Raw genomic sequence first — 22,053 nt, forward strand, 5'->3', positions numbered from 1 at the left:
CTGAGTGCTCACTGGAAGGACAGATCGTGAAGTTGAGGCTCCAATACTTTGGCCACCTCATGAGAAGAAAAGACTCCCTGGAAAAGACCCTGATGTTGGGAAAGATGGAGGGCACAAGGAGAAGGGGACGACAGAGGACGAGATGGTGGGACAGTGTTCTCGAAGCTACAAACATGAGCCTGACCAAACTGCGGGAGGCGGTGGAAGACAGGAGTGCCTGGCGTGCTCTGGTCCATGGGGTCACGAAGAGTCGGACACGACTAAACGACTAAACAACAACAGTTAGTTAACTTATTAATTGAATCTGCAAAAGTTTGTCCATGACCGGGGGGAAACACCTCACTTCTGGAACAGGAGTAAGCAGCCTAATTCATTTATGATCAGCTGATGTGCAAAGGCCTTTCCTAAGATGTCAAGCGGATTTTTAAAAAAATAAAATACTTGTGTATTAAAATGGGGTCCAGACGGTTCGTCACGCTGGGAGGTGGGCCTCATGAAGGTCAGGACTAACCTAAATTGGATTGACTTCAACAGATGACCAAGCTCAACATCTGAGGGAGGGACAAGGGTAGGAATCGCTGAATGGATCAAAATGCTTTGATGATGCTCAGAACCGTCCCATGAGCTCACTGAGCATCAAGTACCACAGGGAATAATACTGGGGTATTTCTTGCATTCTGGCGCCCTCTAGTGAATAATAATAATAATAATTTTTATTTATAGCCCGCCCTCCCCAGCCAAGGCTGGGCTCAGGGCGGCTAACAAGCAATAATAAAAACAAGTTGAATGAATACAACTTAAAAACAAGATTAAAATACAACACTGAAACATTGAAACATTAAAATGCAGCCTGATCACAGGAGGAGAAAGGAAAAAGAAAGAGGGGGAGGGAATCAAATTGGCTCCAAGCCAAAGGCCAGGCGGAACAACTCTGTCTTACAGGCCCTGCGGAAAGAAATCAGATCCTGCAGGGCCCTGGTCTCATGAGGCAGAGCGTTCCACCAGGCGGGAGCCAGAGTTGAGAAGGCCCTGGCTCTGGTTGAGGCTAATCTGACTTCCTTAGGGCCTGGGACCTCAAGGGTGTTGTTATTTATGGACCTTGAGGCTCTCCGTGGGGCATACCAGGAGAGGTGGTCCCATAGGTACGAGGGTCCTAGGCCGTGAAGGGCTTTTAAGGTCAAAACCAGCACCTTAAATCTGACCCTGTACTCCACCGGGAGCCAGTGCAGCTTGAAAAGCACTGAGTGAATATGCTCCCATGGCAGGGACCCCGTGAGGAGCCTCCCTGTAGCATTCTGCACCCGCTGGAGTTTCTGGGACAGCTTCAAGGGCAGCCCCGCGTAGAGCGAATTACAGTAGTCAAGCCTGGAGATGACCGTCGCATGGATCACTGTGGCCAGGTCAGGGCGGGAAAGGTAAGGGACCAACTGCTTGATGCGGCGAAGGTGGAAAAATGTCGCCTTGGCTGTTGCTGTGCCTCCATGGAAAGGGAGGCATCAAGGATTGAAGAGGGGCTTCTCGATGGGGGCTCAATATTGCAAAATAAGCAATGACAACAGGGTTTTTTTTCAATTAAAAAAATGCATTGGGGTTTTTCCCCCTGGGAAGCATCGATCTGGGTTAAATGTAATGGGTGGAATGTGATCTGGCGCTCTGATGCCAACCATGTTGTTGTGGATGTCGTGAAAAAATGGCAGCCACCAGGAGCGACGGTTCCCACAATGGACGTTCGCCAGGAAGCCCCACCCACCCACCTGCCGCGACTCTGGCTGCGCATACACACAATACGTGTCAGGCATGCGGCTCCCCCCAGGAAATCGTAGAATCTTACGAGAGTTGGAAGGGACCCAAGGGGTCATCTAGTCCAACCCTCTGCAACGGTTCCTGGGAGCCATAGTTTGCAAAGGGTCCTAGGAACTGTAGCTCCCTAAAGGCGAGAGCAAATAAATATTAAAAAACGCTTCACCTTTGGGCATATTTGGACGGAGCCCACCTTGCCAGCTGATTCCATTTCAACAGGCTATGTTTTTGAGCCTGAGCAAAATTGGGATGTGCGATTACTAGCAGTAATATTAGTATTAATACTACAAGTACTACTAGCACTACTAGTATCACAAACCTCCCCGCTCTGCCTCCGCTCCCCATCGGTGAATGCCTGCCTGCCATTACTGTTAGTACTATTAGTATTATTACTACAAGTACTCCCATTAATACTACCAGTGCTACAAACCTCCCCCCCTCTGCCTCCGCTCCCCATAGGTGAATGCCTGCCTGCCATTACTGTTATTACTATCACTACTACTACTACTACTATACTGTTAGTATTATTACTATGAGTACTACGAGTACTGCAAACCTTCCCACCCAACCTCTCTGCCTCCGCTCCCCATCGGTGAATGCCTGCCATTACTATTAGCCAGTGTGGTGTAGTGGTTAAGAGCGGTAGTCTCCTAATCTGGGGAACCGGGTTGGCGTCTCCGCTCCTCCACCTGCAGCTGCTGGGTGACCTTGGGCCAGTCACACTTCTTTGAAGTCTCTCAGCCCCACTCACCTCACAGAGTGTTTGTTGTGGGGGAGGAAGGGAAAGGAGATTGTTCGCCGCTTTGAGACTCCTGAAGGGGAGTGAAAGGCGGGATATCAAATCCAAACTCTTCTTCTTCTAGTACTACTAGTATCACAAACCTCCCCCTCTCTGCCTCCGCTCCCCATCGATGAATGCCTGCTTGCCATTACTGTTAGTACTATTAGTATTATTACTACAAGTACTCCCATTAATACTACTAGTACTACAAACCTCCCCCCTCTGCCTCCACTCCCCATTGGTGAATGCCTGCCTGCCATTACTGTTACTACTACTACTACTACTACTACTACTACTACTACTACTACTACTACTACTACTACTACACTGTTAGTATTATTACTACTAGTACTGCAAACCTTCCCCCCCCCCCGCCTGCCTCCCTGCATCCGCTGCGTACATCCTCCGCCAGGCGCCTTGCCCTCACTTCCAGCCGGCTTCAGCCCCCTCCTTCTCTTCCGCACCCCTCCTCGCCATTGGCCACTCTGGAAACATCCCGGCTTCCTATTGGTGGATTCCCCGCTCGGGCTTCACGGAGAGGAGAGAGGCGGCGAGGGGAAGGGAGGGGCAACGAAAGCCTGAGCTCCGTTTTTCTTCGTGCGTGGTGGCGAGCCTCGGACGCTGATTGGCGAGGAACGTCACGAGGGCGGGCCGAGCGCGGGGCGATTGGCTGGCCGAGGGAGCTGTCGGCGCCTGATTGGCCGGGCGGCGGGAGCGGCCCGTGAGGGGATTGTGAGGCGGCGGCGGCTGAGGCGGCTGAGTTGGCGGCGGCGGTTTCTCGGCTCCGCGGTTCGGGCAGCCGGGTCGGGATGAGCGTCGTGACGGGGACGCCGGCGGTGGTGTCCGTGTCCATCAGCAGCAGCCTCAACTCCTTCCGGGCCCTCAAGAGATACGCCCGGGGGCTCACCCTCGCCGAGTTCAAGGTGAGGGGACGTGAGGACGCGCCGACACGTGTCGAGAAAGAACGCGTGTTCTTCAGCCGAGGGGGGAGGAGACCCGCCTCCCCCCCTTAAAAAGAGGGCTGCTAAGGAGCTCCCCCTGCCAAAGAAACTGACAGTATTATTATTATTATTATTATTAATTTATTAGAAAAGGGGGCTGCTCAAAACGTGCTCGGGGCGATCCTTAAGAAACGACCCATCTTTAGCAGGGTGAAAACATCCTAGACCCTTTTTTTAAAATGCTGGCTCTTTGGGGGTTTTTCATTGGGTTGCTGGTTTTATGTATTTGATATTTTATGTGAACCGCCCTGAGACCTTCGGGGATAGGGCCATATAGAAATGAAATTAATTAAACAAAGAAACAACAATAATAAATGAGTAGCCAGAGGGTTCTTCTCTGCGCCATCATCTACGTAAAAGATGTACTGGAAACAGGCAGGCCAATTATTGCAGCAAAAAAAAAGCACGGCCGGTGCCAGATTTATGTATAAGCTGAACAAGCTATAGCTTGGGGCCCCCCAAAAAAAATTAAGGGGGAAAAAAAGCTGGATGTACATTTCCAAAATATCAGATAAAAAACAAATGACATAAAAGCTACATACAGCAACAGTGTTTTGTGTTGTGTAAGCTCCTATTTTGTGATGTGCAAATGGCTTTGGATACCTGTGAGGTCCATCAATGACCATCTAGCATATACATAAAGCAGCGGCAATTTTTTGTGGACAAAGGAGAGCTGGACATAGAAAGGGCCCCATTAGCTTCAGGAGGTCCTTAGGGCCGCATCAGACCTCAATCCGGCCCTGACAGCACCTCACCTGCCCTTTCCTGAAAAGCAGACCTGGATGGGATGCCTCATCTCCCCTCCCCACCCCCAAATAATCGTAATTATGGCCCTCCCCGAATTATGACCCTTTGGGAAATTGCCTAGTCCAGATGCAACCCAGGCTGTTTCTCCATCCTGAATCTATACTGGAAAACGGGCCACCGTTTTGCTTTTTTGTAAGCAAGCTGTTCACTGCAAACAGCCTTCCCAGGTGAGCCTTTTTTCCACTAAAAAGTGGGGTGGGGGTATCAAAGGGGGATCCTTCCTCCTCCCCCCAAGATGAGCTGGATTCCACACACCCCATCGCACAGTTCAGAGGGGTGCGTCCCCCTCTCGGAAATGGACTTAGAGTAATCTGAATTCCTCCCATCCCACCAGAGACTGAATTTGGACTCTTCCCCCCCTTCCTCCAGGAGCTTTCCATCCCCCCCCCCCAAAAAAAAAAGTTCTGGCCTTTACAACAAAAGTGGGGATTCTCAAAACAGTTGAGTTTGGCCCAGACTCCTCCATTCTGCCCTCTTGTAAATCCAAACAAAGGTGTATTTCTGGGAGGAATTAGTGCTGAGGGCATTGAAAATATCGAGGGCCCCTGAAGTCCCACCGATTTGGGGGTGGGGGAGTGCGCTGAGACCGCTTTAATGCGTCTGTTGTCTTTGTCCCCCTTGGCGTGGCTCAGGGCTCCCCTTGCCGCCGCCAGGAGCACCGTCCGAATTGCTTGCTGCGTTGCTCTGGCCTGTCCACACAGCGGCACCTGCGGGCTCCCCAGAGAGGAAGCTGGCATGGATGGGGTGGTGCCCTGTCCTGGGGCAAGCGACTCCTGCGCTGCTGGCCGTGGCGTGGCCTGTTTGCTTCCACGCCGGATGGGTTTGCGGTGGCAGCAGGGTTGCTGCAGGCGCGTGCGATGGTGTACCAAAGGAATGCAGAGAGCTGCAGCTGCTTGTGAGAGGTCTTGCACGGCGAGGTAGATTTCAGCGCTGCCCATCCAGCGCCAAACGAGAGGGTTTTTCCTTGTGGGAGAATCGGCTCCCTCTGCTTTGACATTGCAGGGGGAATGTGGGTTTAGGCTTTGCAGCTAGATTTTTAGCTGCATGGCATGCCCTTTACACCCATTGCACGCGGGCGCAGATGGTCGTTGGACTTGCCTCCTGCTCTTGCTTGGAAAGCTGATGCTTTCTTCCACCCATCTGCCCCCCCAATCCCAGGGGGGGGAAACCCCTTATATTTGCTTGCTTCAAGTTCCAAACTTGCTTCTCTTTGCTTCTGCCTTTTTTGGGGGGTGTCCTTAGCAGAACAGCCCTCGACCCCATTTTGAGCTCTGGTCCCCAGCAAACAGGCCTGTGTCAACAATAACAAAAATCCTTTTGTGCCACACATCCAAACTGGGATTAACCGCAGCTTGGCAACTGGCAACCCGTGCCCAGCTGAGTGAGCCGGCCAACCAGCTCTCTTTTTCTCCCCCCCCCCCCCATGGCTGCAGCGTGTGGCCTTGTGCCAAATTCTGCCTTTTGTTTCCCTCCAGCATCTTTTTTTCTGCCCTGGCAGTGAGAAGCAACCGGGATAATTGAAGGATGGAGCTTCTTCACGCTTTCCCCCCTCCCTCCACTCAGATGCTGTTTTGCAGTCCCCACCTATGTCAGGAATGTCCCTATCCCCTACTTAGCACCCTGAGCTGGGAGCTGTGCAGGCTGCACCACAGAGGGGAGACCTGTTTCTTGCTCAGAGGTGTAGAGCCTTGGTCAGCAACTAGCTTCTCTGCAGAGCCATTCTGTGAAGAACTGAGGGGTTGGGTGGGCACCCCGCCCCCTAAAGTGCCTGGCCTGCACACTCTCTTGCCACAGGCACCTCTTTGCTTGTCTCTTTTGAGCTTCAGATTGACATCTGGCAGGCCAGAAAGCATCTTCCGTACAGCCGTGTTAGACTGAAGCAAACTTGTTGCTGACCTTAGCTTTACAGTCCCCACTAAGATGCCTTGACGTATCCCCATCACTAGAGGCCACAAGCACAACTGGCCCCATTAGTGTTACGTTACTGTTGTGGTTCGTCTTGCACGGAGCGAGGGGTGGGGTATTTCACATCATCTGTGGCCTGTGATAAATACTCTTCTTCCCCTTCTGCCCGGTGCTTCTGTCTGAACAGTGTAAGCTGGAACTGGTTGTGGGAAGTCCGGCATCATGCATGGACCTCGAGCTCTATACTCCGGACGACAAGTTTGTGATGAAACTCGACAGCGACGAGGCCTTGCTGGGGTCTTACCCCATCGACGACGGGTGCAGGATTCATGTGAGTGTTGGGCTGGTTCTTCCCTGGATCAAAAGGCTCACCTCATAATACTTTTGCTATTGCAAGAAACTGAAGGAAGCTGCCCTGGGGCCTGGACTGCATGAGGGCCTCTTACGCTCCTGATAAGAAGCCACCTTCTGATTTCTGTTGTGGTCCCTCTGTTTCCCCCTATTATTTATATAGCAGCATCAATGTGCTGTCAGACATGTGCCGTCAAGGGCCTACTCTCCCCTTATAGTACCGTTCCCCAAAGCTGGGGGTGGCAGAGGCCCTGGTGAGATTCCACTGCCAAGTAAAAGCTTTTCACTTCTTCCATGCACTGGCGATAAATTTGTGAATGCCGCCGCTGCTGTAGGTCTTCTATGCTGCTGTGTACACTAACCTGTTTTTAGAAATGATAGGTTTATTCAGTGTGTTTTTAGATGCTTGCTGTATGTTTTAATATGTTGGCAACCCTCCCTGTGATCAGAATGATGTGATAAAGGGCAGTCTACTGCTGTTGCTAGTAAATGTCAATAAACAAAAATTTAAAAATACCATTCTCTGTAAAGAACGGGAGGACAGGTCCCTGCTGCATGGGGGGGATGGGGAACAATAAGCATTTATTTCAGTTGGATGTGCTTGGTCCTATTTGCAGTAGGTTATGGAGATTACTGGGTTCTGCCAAAGGATTTGTGAGTGGGTGACAAAAGTGAGGTTCCCTTGCTACCGAAATGTAGTTTGCACGTTCCATGGGAATGGGGACCTGCCCTCTTCCATTGCTTAATGTTGCTCTGAACAGCATTATTATGCACATTGGTGCCACACTGCAAATAACTAAATTATGTGACCTATTGATTTTATTTTCCATAGTGGGGTCTATTCCTAGTAGTAACTGTGTCACTGTGTTCTATATATAAATTTAATCCTTATTAAAAAAAAGATGGAATGACACATGCGGCACATGGCCATCTGTGAACTAGAACTTAGAGCCCCTTTGCAATTGGTGTCAACAAATGCCTTTTAAAAAAAAAGCTTAGAAATTGCTCTTTTGCTTCTGCCTTTAAAAAATAAATAAAATGACTATGTTTTTGGGGTCTGTAGGTTATTGACAGGAGCGGTGCAACCATTGGGGAATACGAAAATGTGTCAATGGTAGAGAAGTTTGAGATAACCGATGCTGAATATGACAAGCGGACAGGTGAGAGCTGATGGCAGTGTCCCAAATGATTCTGTGTTTGAAAGAAAAGAGTCTGTCTAATCCCATCAGTTGTATCTTAGGTTTTTGAAACTGGCTCCTCGTTTGTGTGTTGGGTTCCAGCTGCTCACATTCTTGGATGGCTTCGAAAGAGGTTGAGACAAACCACTTCTGGTGCAACGGGACACTGTCACAAGTGCCAGAGTGCATGGAAACACTGTTTACCTTCCAGCTGCAGTGATACCTATTAATCTACTTGCACTGGTATGCTTTCGAACTGCTGGGTTCGCAGAAGCTAGGACAGAGCAACGGGAGCTCACCGCATCACGGGGATTTGAACTGACAACCTATTGGAAGGTTGGCAGTTCAAATCTGTGCGACGGGGTGAGCTCCTGTTCCTCTATCCCAGCTTTGACCAACCTAGCAGTTCGAAAGCATGACAACATGATTAGATAAATAGATATCGGTGTGGCAGGAAGGTAAATGGCATTTCCGTGTGCTCTGGCACTCGTTACGGTCCTCCATGTGCCAGGAGCGGTTTAGTCATGCTGGCTGAAAAGCTGTCTGTGGTCAAACATCGGCTCCCTCGGCCTGAAGAGTGATGAGCACTGCACCCCATAGTCGCCTTTGACGGGACTTAACAGTCCAGGGTTCCTTTTCCTTCACCTTGTCTGGATAAGAGAAGACTGATAGTATAGCCATTTCCAAATATCTAAAGGGTTGTCACTTGGAAGAGGGAACAAGCTTGTTTTCTGCTACTACAGAGGGCAGGACTCGAACCCATAGATTCAAGCTACAAGAAAGGTGATTCCAACTAAACATCAGGAAGAACTTTCTGATGGTAAGAGTCGTTGGCCAGTAGAATGGCCTCCCTCGGGAGCTGGTGGACTCTCCTTCGTTGGAGGCTTTTAAGCAGAGGTTGGGTGGCCATCTGTCATGGATGCTTTAGCTGAGATTCCTGCATTGGTCCCTTCCAACTGTACAGTTCTGTGATGATGATGATGATGATGATGATGATGATGATGATGATAATAATCAAAAAAAATTGTACCCCGCCCATCTGGCTGGGTTTCCCTAGCCACTCTGGGCGGCTTCCAACAAAGATTAAAAATATATTAAAATGCCACACATTAAAAACTTCCCTGAACAGGGCTGCCTTCAGATGTCTTCCAAATGTCAGGTAGTTGTTTATTTCCTTGACATCTGATGGGAGGGTGTTCCACAGGGTGGGTGCCACCACCGAGAAGGCCCTCTGCCTGGTTCCCTGTAACTTGGCTTCTCTCAGGGAGGGAACCGCCAGAAGGCCCTCGGAGCTGGACCTCAGTGTCCAGGCTGGATGATGGGGTTGGAGACGCTCCTTCAGGTATACTGGGCCTTTGAGGCCGTTTAGGACTTTAAGGGTCAGTACCAACACTTTGAATTGTGCTCGGAAACATACTGGGAGCCAATGTAGGTCTTTCAAGACTGGTGTTATGTGGTCTCTATGATTCCATGTCTTGTGGCATTGCTGAGAATCTCAAGTAAGAAGAGTGCTGTTGTGCTCAGGCCCTGCTTGTAAACTTCCCGTTCAGGTTGGCCACACTGAGAACAGGCTGCTGGGCCAGATAGACCTTTGTTCCTTTGCTTGAGTGAATTAATTCATAGAGGGCTCAGCGGTACCATTGTAGATGGCCTTGTTTCAGTGTTTCTTGAGGGAGCCCAGCTTCTTGTTTGCTGCTTGAAGAGAAGGGAGTTTACTCCTTTTGAACGATTCCCGCTACCCTCTGTGTCCTGCAGATACAGCACGCTCCTTCATGAAAACAAGCAAGCTGGGGCAGTACAATGCGGAAGAAATGATGAAGAGGGAAGCCGAGAGGGAGCAGAAGCTGCTGGAGGAGAAGGCCCAGGCGGAAGCCATCTCCGTGGGGTCGAGGTGCGAGGTGCGGGCAGTGGGGCAGCCCAACAAGCGGGGGACTGTGATGTACGTTGGTGAGTACCTGGGCGCATGTCCCTACTTCCTGCCCTGTAGAAGAGAATAACTTTGTAAGGAGGGGGGGGGGCATTGAAAATACGGTGCAGAAACCAGTGTGAGAAGCAGTTTGAAGTCTTACTTGGTTTCGCTTTATAAACCGGGTGAAGAATTCTGTAACGCATTTGGCACCACTAGGGAGATGAGTTGATTAGCACATGGTGCTGAGAACGCCAAGGCTGCAGGTTTGATCCCCCTATGGGACAGCTGCATATTCCTGCATTGCAGGGGCTGGACTAGATTTGCTGGATCAATCCATCAACTTCTGGTGGGTGATTTAGTATGATTCCGCCTGGCATCACTTTTGCTGTGCGTGTGTGTCAGTATCCACACTCAGCAGAGTTACATCTCAACGCAGCTCCATCCTTGGAAGCGTCTTCGGGGTTGAACGTTCACACAGTAGGCAATAAACATTCATGGCTGCCATAAAGATTCGGTCAAGTGTAGAAGTTGACTTGTCAGGCTAGCAAATATATACAGACATTCGCCACTGCCAGGGTCTAGGCATGCTTAGAGTCCCACAGGAGTCCAATACACACTCTCTCTCTGCTGCTTTTTTAAAATATAATAATTTTTATTCATTTTCAATTACAGCAATCCAATCATTATAACAATGCCAGATTATAATACAATTAATACCAATCATTGAGATACCAAATTACACAATTTAGGTGGCCTCCCGCATGCTAGAATTCAAGGTTTGATGGTTTCCTTTATTTCTGCGTTCCAAAGTCTTATAAATTTCAATTACGCTCCAGTCCAGATACCAATTCCTTATATCACAGCTGCAATTTTAATGACTTCCATTTGTATTGACACATTGAATAATTTCTGCACCTACAGATGAAACATTCAAATTCTCTCCTTCCTGTGTGTCCGCAATATTTCTTCCTAGTAATATATTATGTCTATCTTTTGTCAGTTGTTGTTGCTCTCCAGCATGCCTTGGGCGGTGCTAGTGTCCCATTGTTGTTTCAGAAGATCTCCATTGTTTTACAGCTACAAAAGTCACGCTGTGCCAATAAGTTTCCAGTTTTCTCCATCTTTTTCTCAGCCTGGGAGGGAGAGCAAGGGTTGCCATCTTGCAAACAGTGAAAATCTGGGCAGAAAAGTTGTTGAGGTTGTGTTTTCTTCACAAAAATAATAAATTGCCAATTTTTAGCTATTTTTCTGGGAAATCGGCAGAAACGGCACTGCTGACATGGGCTGGATTCTCCCAGACACCTCGCCAATTTCCACCTGGAGGCTGCTAGGGACAACAGTATTCCGGATATGTCTGGTCAATTCCAGACCTGTGGTAACCCTATGTAGATTTGGAAGGGGCCACCTAGTCCAGTCACATCCAGTGCTCTCTCTGCTTCTCTTAACTGCAAGAGACAAGTTACAAGTTACACAGGACCATTGTTAACAGTACTTCCTGTCACACTGCGCATGTGCAAAGAACAGTTCCCACAGAAAGCGTCCTTGCATACACAAAAAAACTCCAGCCTTCTGCTGCTTCTTGAAGCTTCTTCTCTGTTCTTCTCTGTTTCTGGAACAAATGATTCTCTCTCACACAGAGAGAGAGAATATCCAACATAGATGACCGTCAGGGTCCCTTCCAACGCTATGATTTTATGAAATTTTATGGTGCTTTTCAGTTTGAACGAGGATTATGAGTGTCCCTCCCTCCTTGCAAAAACAGATAAGCTGCTTCAAGTTCCAGTAAGACTTATAGTCCAAAGCACGCTTCAATAATTAATAATAATAATAATAATAATAATAATAATAATAATAATTAATACCCCGCCCGTCTGGCTGGGTTTCCCCAGCCACTCTGGGCAGCTTCCAAAAGAATATCAAAATACAATACAGTGGTACCTCTGGTTGCGAATGGGATCCGTTCCGGAGGCCCGTTCACAACATGAAAAGAACGCAACCCGCAGCAGCACGTCTGCTCACGCATGGGTTGCGATTCACTGCTTCTGCGCATGCGCGTGGCATCATTTTGCACGCCTGCGCATGCAAGAGCGGCGAAACCCGGAAGTAACCCTTTCTGGTACTTCCGGGTTGCCGCGGGACATAACCTGAAAGAACGTAACATGAAGCGGACGTAACATGAGGTATGACTGTAGTTTATTAAACATTAGAAGCTTCCCTAAACAGGGCTGCCTTCAGATGTCTTCTAAAAGTCTGGTATAGTGGTGCCTCGCAAGACGAAAATAATCCGTTCCGCGAGTCTCTTCGTCTAGCGGTTTTTTCGTCTTGCGAAGCAACCCGCTTAGCGGATTAGCGCTATTAGCGGTTTAGCGGCTATTAAAGGCTTAGCGGCTAAAAGGCTATTAGCGGCTTAGAAAAAGGGGGGGAAGCGAAAAAAAATCGCAAGACTCGCAAGACGTTTTCGTCTTGCAAAGCAAGCCCATAGGGAAAATTGTCTTGCGAAGCAACTCAAAAACGGAAAACCCTTTCGTCTAGCGGGTTTTTCGTCTTGCGAGGCATTCGTCTTGCGGGGCACCACTGTAGTTGTGCACTTGTGCCTGACTTTGGATTGTAAGCTTTCCCCCTTTCCTTTCTTCTCCATAGGCTTAACGGAGTTCAAGCCCGGCTACTGGGTCGGCATCAAGTATGATGAGCCTGTGGGGAAGCACGACGGAAGGTAAAGCGCCCTCCCTCCCCCTGACGTCTCTTGCAGGGCAGTCCTGCCTGGCCTGGGACCCCAAAGTGGGTCATCATGGGATCTGGGCGGCTCTGGCAGCTTCACGTTGAAGCATCAGCACATTCCCACCTTAACTTCTGGCACATTGTCTGCACGTGTTTTAGGTCTACGTCTAAAGGCAGTCCACAGAGTGTTGCAGGGGCACGAAACTTAACATTCAGCGTGTTTTTGTTTTTTTATTGTGTTTCTCGATTCATTTTGGGCTGCCTCAGAAAGATAAAAACAAGTTCACTTCAAGTCTTCCTCTGTAGTGTTGCTGGCAGCAATTCAATAAATATACGGCTTCTCCGTTGAGAAGGAAAAGAGTGCAGAATGTTGTATTGGGTGCAGAATTCTGCCAGAGGGGTGACTGAATAACATTTCCAGCGGTTGGGGGCAGAATGTCAGAGCCCCGCATGGTTCCCACCCCTCCTTAATAGCCAGCAAAACAAAAAGAAACATTATTTGAAATGTAAAATAATAATATTAATAATTTTATTATGTATATGCCGGTCATCTGACTGGGTTGCCCCTGCCACTCTGGGCGGCTCACAACAAAGTATCAAAAACACAGTAAAACCTCAGCCTTCCCTGAGCAGGACTGCCTTCAGATGTCTTCTAAAAGTCAAATACAGTGGTACCTTGGTTTACGAACTTAATCCGTTCTGGAAGTCCCTTCTTAAACAAAGCGTTCTTAAACCAAGGCGTGCTTTCCCATAGCAGTGGGGGACTCATTTTACAAATGGAACACACACAACAGGAAGTGAAACATGTTCTGCTTCCAAGGCAAAGTTCACAAACCAAAGCACCTACTTCCGGGTTTGCAGTGCTCTTAATCCAAGTTGTTCATAAACTAAGCTGTTCTTAAACCACAGCACCACTGTAGTTGTTTTAAAGATTTTTAAAATGGCAGGAGCAGGATAAATAACACGGAGCAAGAAACTGTGCAAAACAGGCATCTCCTATAATTGTAACAGGGCACAGAATGTGGATTGCAGAAGTGTTCCTTTTTAAAAAGTCAGCGGCATGTGCTGAGGATCGGGGCTCAGGCTGCCCCTTGACCAGCTGGGGTTCTCCTCAGGCTGCTATCCCTGGAACCCCCCACCCCCACCCCAGCCTGAGTGTGACTCTCTTTCTCCTGCTCTTCCTCTCCTTGGCAGCGTCAACGGAAAGCAGTACTTTGAGTGCCAGCTCAAGTACGGGGCCTTCGTGAAGCCTCGCTTCGTCACCGTGGGGGACTTCCCGGAAGAGGTGGACTACGGCCTGGACGATGAAATGTGACGGGGAGACGAAGAGGTGCAGGGGTGGCTGAAGGAAGCAGAGCGGGTCGCCATGCGGCCTCTGTTAATGGCTGGCTGTTGCGCTCTGATCCCATGCGCGAGGTCACTTGAGCAAGCCAAAGGGAGAAGGCGCGAAAAAGCCGCTGTGTGTTCTTCGACTTGTGTTGGTGGTTTCCTCCCCGCTTCCCTTTCCCCTGGTTGTTTCTTGTCTGTTCCGTGAAGATGCTACATCCCTTGGTTTTTCTCACGTTTACACCCTTCTGTGCCAGCTCAGTTAGCCCAGAGAAAACTGGAGTCTCCTTGCCTTGTTGCAGCAATCCTCGAAAGGGTGAGGCCTGGGGGGGCAGCAAAGTCGCTCCTGATTCCCCCACCCCAGTAGTAAGGCCTGCTGGTTGCAGAAGCAGTTAGTTGAGCAAGTTGAAAAGAGAGCAGATTTGTACAAGACCCTTCCTGCTTTTTTAAAAAAAAGTAAACGCAGACATTTCTATGACCGTGTATTTTTTCCCCCATTGTGAAAACTTTTTTTTTTTTTGTGCTACTGGCCGATGCTATGTGAATACGATAAATTAAAAAAGTTGGTGGGAAAATACATTCCAGACACGAGTGCTGCTTCTGTGTGAGCTTCTTCCGTCTTGCGCACCGAGTTCCTGGGGATCCTGGCTGGGTGGAGGTATAGGAGGTCGTCTTACAGCAGCTCTCCAGATCCTTGGATCTCCTTGCTTTCCAGATCCCTTCAGCTGGAGATTCCAGGGAAGGAACCTGGAACCTTGTGCAAGGGAAAGTGTGTGCAGCATGGCCGCTGGGCTCTTCTCCCCCGGCCTCTGAAGATTACAAATACTGGTGGGGGGTACCAATGATGAGGAACCTACATCAGCCCCACCCAGCATGGACAGTGGTGGAGGAGGATGGGAGTTTTAGTCCAGCATTCATTAAGAGGACCACAGATTTCCCATCCTGCCTCTAGTGTGATCTCCAGGCTCAGCTCCTCTCTTGCCTTGACTGCTCTTCTAGGGAAGCATCTGCTAAATTCGTATTCTCCCTCTCCTGATTAACACTGATTTTCTCTGCATCTGCCTCAAGCTGCTAGCTGTCATCTGCCCCTTGCACTGCTTTCACTCTGTCCGTTCTGCCTAAGTGGAATCCCCCTGTTGCCCTCCATTCTCATCTTCGCAGCCTGTTCCTCCCTCAGCTGGTAACGGTATCCCTCAGTCTTGCTCAGCTGGTCCTGTTTCCCTTCAAATCCTTCATTGCCCAGGCCTCAACTCGTTTGCTCGTCATCCGACTCATCTTTCTCCCGCCTCATTTGTTCACCCTGGTTTCTCTCCCAGCCCTTCCCGAATCTTAAGCTCTGTGGTCAAGGGCCACGTCATTTAGGAGGGTGCTGTTGCATCTCGCTCACGGCTGGGCTGGATAAATGTACACTATTCTTGTAGTTGAGCAAAAAAGAATGTGAGTGAAAACTTAAGCCTCTATCCAAGCACTGAAATGTGACCACTTGGTCTTGTGGCCACAGCATACTGCAAGCTTGCCAAATTATATATATATTTGCGTCCCTTGCCTGGGAAGGTTAGGTAGTGGGCTCAAACTATACTGCCTTTCATAGATTACCATGATAGTCATATTCCCTGTTCTAGTTCTTCCTCAAAAACAACTGGATTTTAAAAACACAACACCTAATCTGCTACTTAAAGCCATCAAGCTGCATATGCCAGCAAAGCTAAACATTTGTTTTGGAAACGAGTTTGGAGTGTCATAAGCCTACTTAACGAAGAGCCTTAGTGCATTTGAAGCTACATCGGGGGCTTCTGGGGGCTTCCCTCTCCCAAGTCCTGCAACTTCCATCTGAGAATTACTTCCCCTTAAACCATAATTGGGGAACATTTTTGCCCCTCCCCACCTGATGCTGGGCTCCCACCTCCTATTAGTGCCAGCCAGCGTAGTTGGCGGTCCAGGCTGAGAGGAGGTGTATGCAGTGCGGGTGCCAGGCTATTTGTGCCTCAGGGAAATTGCTAACATCAAATTTCAAAAACCCATCTTGAAGAAATGATAAAAATTCGCCAAAATATGATCAGAAATTCATCGGATAAACAAAAATGAATCTATAAAAACTCAGCCCCTCAAAGGTCAGTACTCCACCCTAGATAGAACGTGAGACTCTTATTCTCTGAGTTCAAGCCCCGCCATGGGCAAAAGAGCCCTGCATTGCAGGGGGTTGGGCTAGATGACCCTCGTGGTCCCAGCTGTACAATGCTGGGATGGCACCGGCCCTGGGTATATGTAAGGCCGAAGATTCCCTATCTTGTGTGAAGCAACATGGGCAGCCCGAAACGGTTGGCTGCTCTCGGTATGATCCTCCACCCCCATCGTTCAGCCCGGACACTGAGGTCCAGCTCCGAGGGCCTTTGGGCGGTTCCCTCACTGCGAGAAGCAAAGCTACAGGGAAGCAGGCAGAGGGCCTTCTCGGTAGTGGCGCCCGCCCTGTGGAACAGCCTCCCATCAGATGTCAAGGAAATAAATGGCCTCAGCCCAGTATACCTGAAGGAGCGTCTCCACCCCCATCGTCCAGCCTTCTGGCAGTTCCCTCATTGAGAGAAGTGAGGTTATAGGGAACCAGGCAGAGGGCCTTCTCAGTGGTGGCTCCTGCCCTGTGGAACGCCCTCCCACCAGATGTCAAAGAGATAAACAACTACCTACATTTAGAAGACATCTGAAGGCAGCCCTATTCAGGGAAGCTTTTAATGTGTGACATTTTGATGTATTTTTAATCTTTGTTGGAAGCCGCCCAGAGTGGCTGGAGAAACCCAGCCAGATGGGCGGGATACAAATAATAATAATAATAATAATAATAATAATAATAATAATTTATTATTTGTACCCTGCTTATCTGGCTGGGTTTCCCCAGCCACTCTGGGCAGCTTCCAACAAAGATTAAAAATACATTAAAATGTATTTCAATGTGGTGTCATGGTTAAAGTATCAGACTAGGACCCGAGAGACCCAGGTTTGAACCCCCGTCCAGCCATGATGAAGCTCAGTGGGTGAACCAGGGCTCAGCCTTAGCCTACTTCTCAGGGTTGTTGTGCAGGGGAATTAAACGAGAACCACGTAAACTCCCTGGAGGAAAAGATGGGGTATAAACGCAACAAATCTTTGAATTAATTAAAGCAATTCCTGGGGTTTCCCAGCATGCCTAGGAGACAGGAAATGGAGATTCCCCGATTTGTCTCTTCCCACCCCCCCCCCAAAAAATCTGGGGCGTGTAAAGCTGCACTCCTTCACTCTCTTCAACCGCTTTGCACCCGGAGCCGCGCCTCCCCGGAACACCCCCGCTGGCCTGCCTTGTAGGAGCGTCGTGCAGTGCAAAGAAGGCAAGATCGGGCATGCTCTCCCCGACTATTATTATTATTATTACTACTACTACAGAGACAATTATTTAGCGGGTGTAGGGGGCATGCCAGGGACGAGGCCTTTAACTCCCCCGCCTTAATCAAGCCTAGATTATCCTTCCAAATAAAATGAATTTCTTGCAAGACTCGGCTCGGCTCAGACGGAAAGCTCTAGTGAAAAGGAGCTTCCACCCCCAACTCCAGTCGCCCCCGTGGATCCCCCTTGGGGGCCCTTCTGGGGTGGCGCCCCCTCCCTCCCCCCCGCTCGCCCTTCCTGGGGGTCTCCTTAAGGACAATGACGCGCCACCTCCCCGCCCACGTGGCTTCCAGCCGCGGCCGGGAGCTTCCTGGGAACGCCCCCTTGCCAGCGGAGAGCCAATGGGAAGTGAGGAGAAGGCGCCGGCGGAGTCTCAACGTTCCACGGCTGGTGACGCGCAGGGGGGGATCCCCTCCTTCGCTGCGGGGAAGCCGGGAGAGCGGGGCTCCGGCAGGAGCGTGGCGGGATCGCGGATCGGGCGCCGGTGGGTCCTCTCGAGCTGCGCTTGCAGGGCGGGCGCTTCAAGGCCGCCGGAATCGGGGGCTGTTTCCGTTGCCGAGGGGGGGGGGGGGCAGGGCCGGGTTCAGGTTTCTGTGTCCAGCTGCCCTTGGCCAACAACAAATTGTCACTGTTTTGTGTGTTGAATGTATGCTAGATGGTAATTGAGGGACCTCACAGGTATCCAAAGCCATTTGCGCATCACAAAATTGCGTATTTTATCAAAGTCACGGTTGAACTGAAATACAATTAAGAAGTATATTAATAAAAGGTAAAGGGACCCCTGACCATTAAGTCCAGTCGTGACCAACTCTGGGATTGTGGCGCTCATCTCGCTTTACTGGCTGAGGGAGCCGGCGTTTGTCCGCAGACAGTTTTTCCAGGTCATGTGGCCAGCAGGACTAAGCCGCTTCTGGCAAACCAGAGCAGCGCACGAAATGCCGTTTACCTTCCCGCTGGAGCGGTACCTATTTATCTACTTGCACTTTGACGTCTGTCGCGGGGATTTGAACCGCCGACCTTCTGATCGGCAAGTCCTAGGCTCTGTGGTTTAACCCACAGCACCACCTGCGTCCTTATAGTGAAATGCAATTAAGAAGAATTATATTAATAGTGAAATAATTATTAAGCTTTAACTTAAAATGATTGGTGGCCCATGAATTACATCATAGAAGCCTACACAACACAAAAGTATCTGAAGAAGTGTGCATGCACACGAAAGCATATACAGTGGTACCTCGGGTTCAGAACTTAATTTGTTCTGGAGGTCTGTTCTTAACCTGAAACTGTTCTTGACCTGAAGCACCACTTTAGCTAATGGGGCCTCCTGCTGCTGCTGTGCCGCCGGAGCACAATTTCTGTTCTCATCCTGAAGCAAAGTTCTTAGCCCGAGGTACTATTTCTGGGTTAGCGGAGTCTGCAACCTGAAGCGTATGTAACCCGAAGCGTATGTAACCTGAGGTACCACTGTACCCAGAACTACTTAGTTGGTCTCTCAGGTGCTACTGGACAAATTTTTACTCCCCCCCCCCCCCCGAACACAAAACACTGTTGCTGTAGGTAGGTTTTATTTTATTTCCTTTTTATCTTATATTTTGGAAATGTACATCCAGGTGTTTTTTTTCTTTAAATTTTTTTTTGGGCCCCCAAGAGAGTGAGACCCTAAACTAGAGCTTGTTTAGCTTATACGTAATTCCGGAACTGGGTTGGGGGGTGGGCAGCTTCTTGTGGCCCCTGTGCTCCTGCCAGCCTCCCCTCCCAAAGATAACTCCCCCCCCCCCCGCTCAAAACATCGCTGGCCATTAATAATTAGACGTGCTGCCTCTGATTTTGTACTTTTCATTCTCCTCGCTGTGGCGATGCGAGATAGCTCGCTGTTCTTCCCATTTTGCTGAGGCTGCAGCGCTTCATCTGGGGTGGTTTGTCCACCTTGGGTCCCCACCCGGCACTCAGCTCTCACCTCCCGCTCCTAGAAGCTGTCGGCAGGAGACAGCGGCCACAATCCCAGGAAACAGCTTCGACTGGCTTGCTAAACCAGGTGAGGGCAGCCGATGGGTCTCAAACCCTTGGTGAGTTTGGGACTTGCCCCGCATGCAAAGACAAGCTCTGGTCGATTGGGCAGACGAGACCAAGGGTCAAGAAGGCGGTTTCTGCGCATGCTGTAGAGCAGAAGTCAGCAAGGTTTACCTCGCCTGGGCCAGTTCACTCCCGCGGAGATTGCTCTGTGGGCCGGATTGCGTCTGCACATTTCTGGCATCTGCGCAGACGCAATTTTTGGCACCCCCCATATTTTATTCAACTTGGCACCCCTGATGCAGGTCTTGGAACCCGGACCCAGGGCTGATTTTCTCTCAGAAAGGCTCCCGCTTCTTCCAGGGCCCTCCTCCAGCCTTGCTTGGGCACCCCCCATAAACTTCCCCACCAGCTTCTGTTCTGACACTGCCCCTTTTGGTTCCCCAGCTCCTGCTCTGCTCCTTGGCTGACCGGAAGGGATGTCCGAACGCCCCATGGCTCGCCACAGCAAGCTTCAGAAGCAAGTTCTCGGCCTCTACCGCAGCTTCCTGCGGGCCGGCAAGGACAAGCCGGGCTTCCTTCCTCAGATACGGGCCGAGTTCAGGAAAAATGCCCAGATCCCCCGGACGGATGTCATGATTATAGAGTACCTCGTCCGGCGTGGGCAGAGGCAGCTGGAGCAGCTCAGAGGCGCCCACACCAAGCAGATGGGTGCCTTCGTCAGGACGGAACAGGAGGAACGATGAGCCGGGAATTCTACTTTTTGGAAAGGGTTTCCTGCCCGTTTTTAATGGAATGGTCCTTTCTCCTAGCTGCTGGTTTTTAGCACAGCTGGAATTTGCAGGTGGGGAATCTGTGGCCTTGCAGATGTTGCTCCGTGAGCATGGCCAGTGGTCAAGGGTGATGGGAGTTGCTACGCGGTGGACAGGAGCTTAGCAAACCCAGAATACAGATCTGGGGGCCCTCTCAGAAATGACTGAACAGAGCTGCCCACAGTTGCCATTCGAGGGCGCAGTTGAGAAATACATATTCTGTTCCCATCACATTTTTCTCCTCCTTTTTATAGTTGAACTAAAAACACTTGCTCCCTACAGATGTAAGAATGCCCTAAGCAGGTATGATTGACACAGAGACTCTGGGGGTTGCTGTGCTGTGTGGAAGTTCGGCATTCGTTATTGGTGATCGTCAACACGTTCACATGGCGGTTGAACCGGTTTAGGTGCCCTGTGTAGGCTCAGTTTTTCCTTGTAACCTTGGTTGTTCTGTCTTGGCGGGAATTTGAATAAACTAAATTGCCAAATAGCTCTTTGTGAGCTGCTTTTTTATTACTGTTTAGGATGAGCCCTGTTTCATGTTTAGGATTCATGTTTACTGTTTAGGATGAGCCTTTCTGTCAGTCGCCCAGATCGCTTCCACCAGGTCATGGCTACAAGGATCCATATCAAGCACTGAAGGCAGGAGAAGGAACTGATGCTGCCATATTCCTGTGCAAATGTTTAACTACAGTGGAACCTCTACCTGCGACCATAATCTGTTCTGGAGGTCCATCTGGAGGTCAAAACGGGTCACTGGGAGAGGCGCCGTTGTGCGCAGGTGCGGGTGGTGATTGCCTGCTTCTGCGCATGTGCAAACGGCGACAAACCTGCTGGTTACTTCTGGGTTTGCCGTGGACATTGGGCGAAATGGATGCAAGCGGAGGCGGATGCAAGAAGAGGTTTGACTGTATAGCCTTAGTGGTTTTTGTAGAAGGTGACCGCAGAGGGCCTCTTGTCTGTAACAGAGACCGGAGGTCCTGCTTAGGGAAATAATCTGCATTTTAAGGGAGTCAGTTTGGCAGCTTGAAGCCTTTGACTGCTCCTCCACTTAATATTTATGGTGCTAACTGAATAGACAAAATGAGACAAAGGGAACCATCTTATTCCTTATTCCTGACTGCACATCACTCCTGGATGTTTCAACGGCCCGATGTTTAGATACTGAAAATGGATTGCCGTTATTGGGATACCATTTAACGCTTCATCTAATAACTTGTTCCTCGAGTGCTACCGTCAGATAGTGGCAAGGTGGGAAAAGCTCTTCCCTCCCTCCTGGCCCTGCAAAAGGAAAGAAAGGGAAATGGTGGTGTGTTAAAAATGTGTGTTTCTAAACACTACTGTTGATCACACAGCAGCTGAAATAAAACTGCTTTACCTTTGTGTGCATATTTGTATTTAATTTTGGGAACATGGGTGGTAGATTTCACAAGGAGGCCCACAGCACCTTAAAGAGACTTAGGCTTGGGCCCTAAGATAAATAGATGAAAGGGCAGTTCGTGGAAGTGACATTTGCAGTTCCTTCTCTCCCCTCGCAACGGCCGTGCAGCCGTGCATCACATTCGGATGGAGCCTCTCTGGAGGCTGCTGGGCTCTCCTGAGCAATGCAGGGGTCCTGGGGTCAGGAGGGGTGGGGAAACCACAAAAAATGGGTTTGGGTCCTAAGATAATTTAAGGTAATTCATTGGGGAAGATGCTTAGCGACAGAGTGCCTTCCTTGGATGCAGAAGGTTGCAGGCTCATTTCTCGGCAGCCCAGGACCTCCATGCACACTGCACAGGCCTGCGCCCTGGGGAGATGACTTCATTGCTGCACTGCCAAAGCAATGTATTTGTTTTATATCCCTCTGTCAAGGGGACCAGGCTGGCAGGCCTGGGTCTCATTATTTCTTAGGTTAAGTGGCGGTGATGGGCCCAAGGTCCCCCAATGAGCTTCATGGCCAAGTGGAGATCTGAACCTTGGTCTCCCAAGTCCTAGTTTGGACACTGTAATATTCATGATCCCCGATTTCTGCAGCCTCACTCATCAGCTTTCCACTTCCCCC

General features: G+C 49.8%; 2 protein-coding genes across 3 annotated transcripts; both read left to right on the plus strand.

Moving 5' to 3' along the window:
* Positions 1 to 3,303: 3,303 nt before the first annotated feature.
* Positions 3,304 to 14,367, plus strand: TBCB (tubulin folding cofactor B). 2 transcript variants are annotated; one of them, XM_028741802.2, is made up of 7 exons: positions 3,364 to 3,504; positions 5,022 to 5,151; positions 6,482 to 6,625; positions 7,709 to 7,805; positions 9,579 to 9,770; positions 12,373 to 12,445; positions 13,645 to 14,367. In XM_028741802.2, the coding sequence occupies exons 2-7, from the start codon at positions 5,125 to 5,127 to the stop codon at positions 13,763 to 13,765; spliced, it is 654 nt and encodes a 217-aa protein (XP_028597635.2). In that variant the 5' UTR covers positions 3,364 to 3,504; positions 5,022 to 5,124; the 3' UTR covers positions 13,766 to 14,367. The 2 variants fall into 2 exon arrangements, with proteins under 2 accessions (XP_028597636.2, XP_028597635.2); XM_028741803.2 differs by lacking the exon at positions 5,022 to 5,151 and having other exon boundaries at positions 3,304 to 3,504.
* A 5,171-nt stretch (positions 14,368 to 19,538) lies between these two features.
* Positions 19,539 to 20,499, plus strand: SDHAF1 (succinate dehydrogenase complex assembly factor 1). Its single transcript, XM_077932427.1, has one exon. The coding sequence runs from the start codon at positions 19,677 to 19,679 to the stop codon at positions 19,941 to 19,943; it is 267 nt and encodes an 88-aa protein (XP_077788553.1). The 5' UTR covers positions 19,539 to 19,676; the 3' UTR covers positions 19,944 to 20,499.
* The last annotated feature ends 1,554 nt before the right edge of the window (positions 20,500 to 22,053 follow it).

This window comes from Podarcis muralis, chromosome 7 (assembly GCF_964188315.1).
Source record: "Podarcis muralis chromosome 7, rPodMur119.hap1.1, whole genome shotgun sequence".
In the NCBI taxonomy this organism is placed as follows: domain Eukaryota; kingdom Metazoa; phylum Chordata; class Lepidosauria; order Squamata; family Lacertidae; genus Podarcis; species Podarcis muralis.